General features: G+C 31.7%; 1 protein-coding gene across 1 annotated transcript; it reads right to left on the bottom strand.

Moving 5' to 3' along the window:
* Positions 1-337: 337 nt before the first annotated feature.
* LOC106477755 (CCR4-NOT transcription complex subunit 7-like) lies at positions 338-1,148 on the bottom strand. Its single transcript, XM_013938284.2, has 2 exons — positions 945-1,148; positions 338-584 (listed from the first exon to the last, which is right to left on the bottom strand). The coding sequence occupies exons 1-2, from the start codon at positions 1,097-1,099 to the stop codon at positions 338-340; spliced, it is 402 nt and encodes a 133-aa protein (XP_013793738.2). The 5' UTR covers positions 1,100-1,148.
* Positions 1,149-2,634: the final 1,486 nt, after the last annotated feature.

Raw genomic sequence — 2,634 nt, 5'->3', positions numbered from 1 at the left:
CCCTAACATCTATCCATAAACAGTACAAGAAAGCTACCCTAACATCTATCCATAAACAGTACAAGACAGCTACCCTAACATCTATCCACAAACAGTACAAGACAGCTACCCTAGATATGTAAACATACATCTATCCACAAACAGTACAAGACAGCTACCCTAACATCTATCCATAAACAGTACAAGACAGCTACCCTAACATCTATCCACAAACAGTACAAGACAGCTACCCTAACATCTATCCACAAACAGTACAAGACAGCTTCTTTAGATATGTAAACGAACATCCAAAAACTTTAAAGAATATTTTCATGAAAGAAAATAACATTATTAAAATCTAAGCTCTCAAGGTTACATTCCACATAAAGAATACTTTTTCTTTGTACAATCCAAACCCGTCCTTTACCTCTAACTGATCTGCCACTTCCTGAAGACCCCCTTTCAAGTTTTTACAGCTTTTCATCAGGTACTTGACATCATAGATTGTGGGAAAATAAATGCGCAGCAATTCAAAAAATTCTGACTCCTCTGTCGGTAAATTCTGGTCTGTAAGTATCTTCAGTAAGTAACCAAAGTCGTAACCACTGTAAGAAAAGTAAATAACACATCATTCAGTATTAAATATTTCTATTCAAAGCTAGACTCATAACTTACAGAGCTGACTGTCCATTGAGATGCATCTTACTGTATTTTTACATAACTTTCGAAAGCTACAGGTGATACAACTAGAATATCAATGTCAGCCCTACTCAACATTTAGTTTCCTCTCAAACTAGAATATCAATGTCAGCCCTACTCAACATTTAGTTTCCTCTCAAACTAGAATATCAATGTCAGCCCTACTCAACATTTAGTTTCCTCTCATCATTCATGGTGGTCGTAAGACGATATTATTTCCTCTTATGTATATTGTTTTTAAAAACCTAAAAGCTACTATGTATCACCTATGAAAGGATATCCACTTGACATTTTCTGACAGCACAACTCCAGACGTCATCAACAGCTGGGCAAACTCGTAAGGGTCGATCCCCTCTTCATCGTGTTTGTGAAACTGAATTCCAGAATTGGTCAAAAGGTCGATTGAGTCCTGGGCATACATATCCTCACTGTTCAAATCAAACAGTTACTGTTATAAAAAGACAGTGTTATCAGTAACCCTTCCTCCTCCACACCTCTCAGTAAGGTACAGTGAGATGTTTTAATTAACTACGATACAAAATTTAATCAACCATTATAAACAACAAACTACTCAATATCTCATGTTGCATATTAATATATAAATACAGAGAACAATAAGAATCCTTGTAAATTTTTGTAACACTTATTATTGCATACAAAATATATATTTGAATATTTAATAAAACTATGGAAGCAACCAACCATTATAAGTAACCATCAAATCATACTAAAAAACAATAAAAGTAACCACCAAATCATACTAAAAACAATAAAAGTAACCATCGAATCATACTAAAAAACAATAAAAGTAACCATCGAATCATACTAAAAAACAATAAAAGTAACCATCGAATCATACTAAAAAACAATAAAAGTAACCATCGAATCATACTAAAAAACAATAAAAGTAACCACCAAATCATACTAAAAAACAATAAAAATAACCATCGAATCATACTAAAAAACAATAAAAGTAACCACCAAATCATACTAAAAAACAATAAATGTAACCATCAAATCATACAAAACATCCTGTTTATAATATTAAATATACCTGTTATTACAAACAAAAGAAAATTAAATAACTGACTAATTTATAAAACATTATTAATACTTTAGTAACACAGTGGTTAATACTTTAGTAACACAGTGGTTAATACTTTAGTAACACAGTGGTTAATACTTTAGTAACACAGTGGTTAATACTTTAGTAACACAGTGGTTAATAGTTCAGTAACACAGTGGTTAATACTTTAGTAACACAGTGGTTAATACTTTAGTAACACAGTGGTTAATACTTTAGTAACACAGTGGTTAATACTTTAGTAACACAGTGGTTAATACTTTAGTAACACAGTAGTTAATACTTCAGTAACACAGTGGTTAATACTTTAGTAACACAGTGGTTAATACTTTAGTAACACAGTGGTTAATACTTTAGTAACACAGTGGTTAATACTTCAGTAACACAGTGGTTAATACTTCAGTAACACAGTGGTTAATACTTCAGTAACACAGTGGTTAATACTTTAGTAACACAGTGGTTAATACTTTAGTAACACAGTGGTTAATACTTTAGTAACACAGTGGTTAATACTTTAGTAACACAGTAGTTAATAGTTCAGTAACACAGTAGTTAATACTTTAGTAACACAGTGGTTAATAGTTCAGTAACACAGTAGTTAATAGTTCAGTAACACAGTAGTTAATACTTTAGTAACACAGTAGTTAATACTTTAGTAACACAGTGGTTAATACTTTAGTAACACAGTGGTTAATACTTCAGTAACACAGTGGTTAATAGTTCAGTAACACAGTAGTTAATAGTTCAGTAACACAGTGGTTAATACTTCAGTAACACAGTAGTTAATAGTTCAGTAACACAGTGGTTAATACTTCAGTAACACAGTGGTTAATACTTTAGTAACACAGTGGTTAATACTTTAGTAACACAGT

Source organism: Limulus polyphemus, unplaced genomic scaffold (assembly GCF_000517525.1).
Source record: "Limulus polyphemus unplaced genomic scaffold, Limulus_polyphemus-2.1.2 Scaffold78104, whole genome shotgun sequence".
NCBI lineage: Eukaryota > Metazoa > Arthropoda > Merostomata > Xiphosura > Limulidae > Limulus > Limulus polyphemus.
The sequence above is the reverse complement of the archived record's forward strand: the minus strand, read 5'-3'. Positions and strand labels throughout refer to the sequence as shown.

What these genes read in the sequence shown, in the direction of transcription:
- LOC106477755 (XM_013938284.2), bottom strand. Translation starts at nt 1,099, where the DNA reads ATGTATGCCCAGGACTCAATCGACCTTTTGACCAATTCTGGAATTCAG. An exon ending in AAGTGGATATCCTTTCATAG is followed by an intron (nt 585 to 944) that starts GTGATACATAGT and finishes CTTTTCTTACAG; the next exon opens with TGGTTACGACTTTGGTTACT.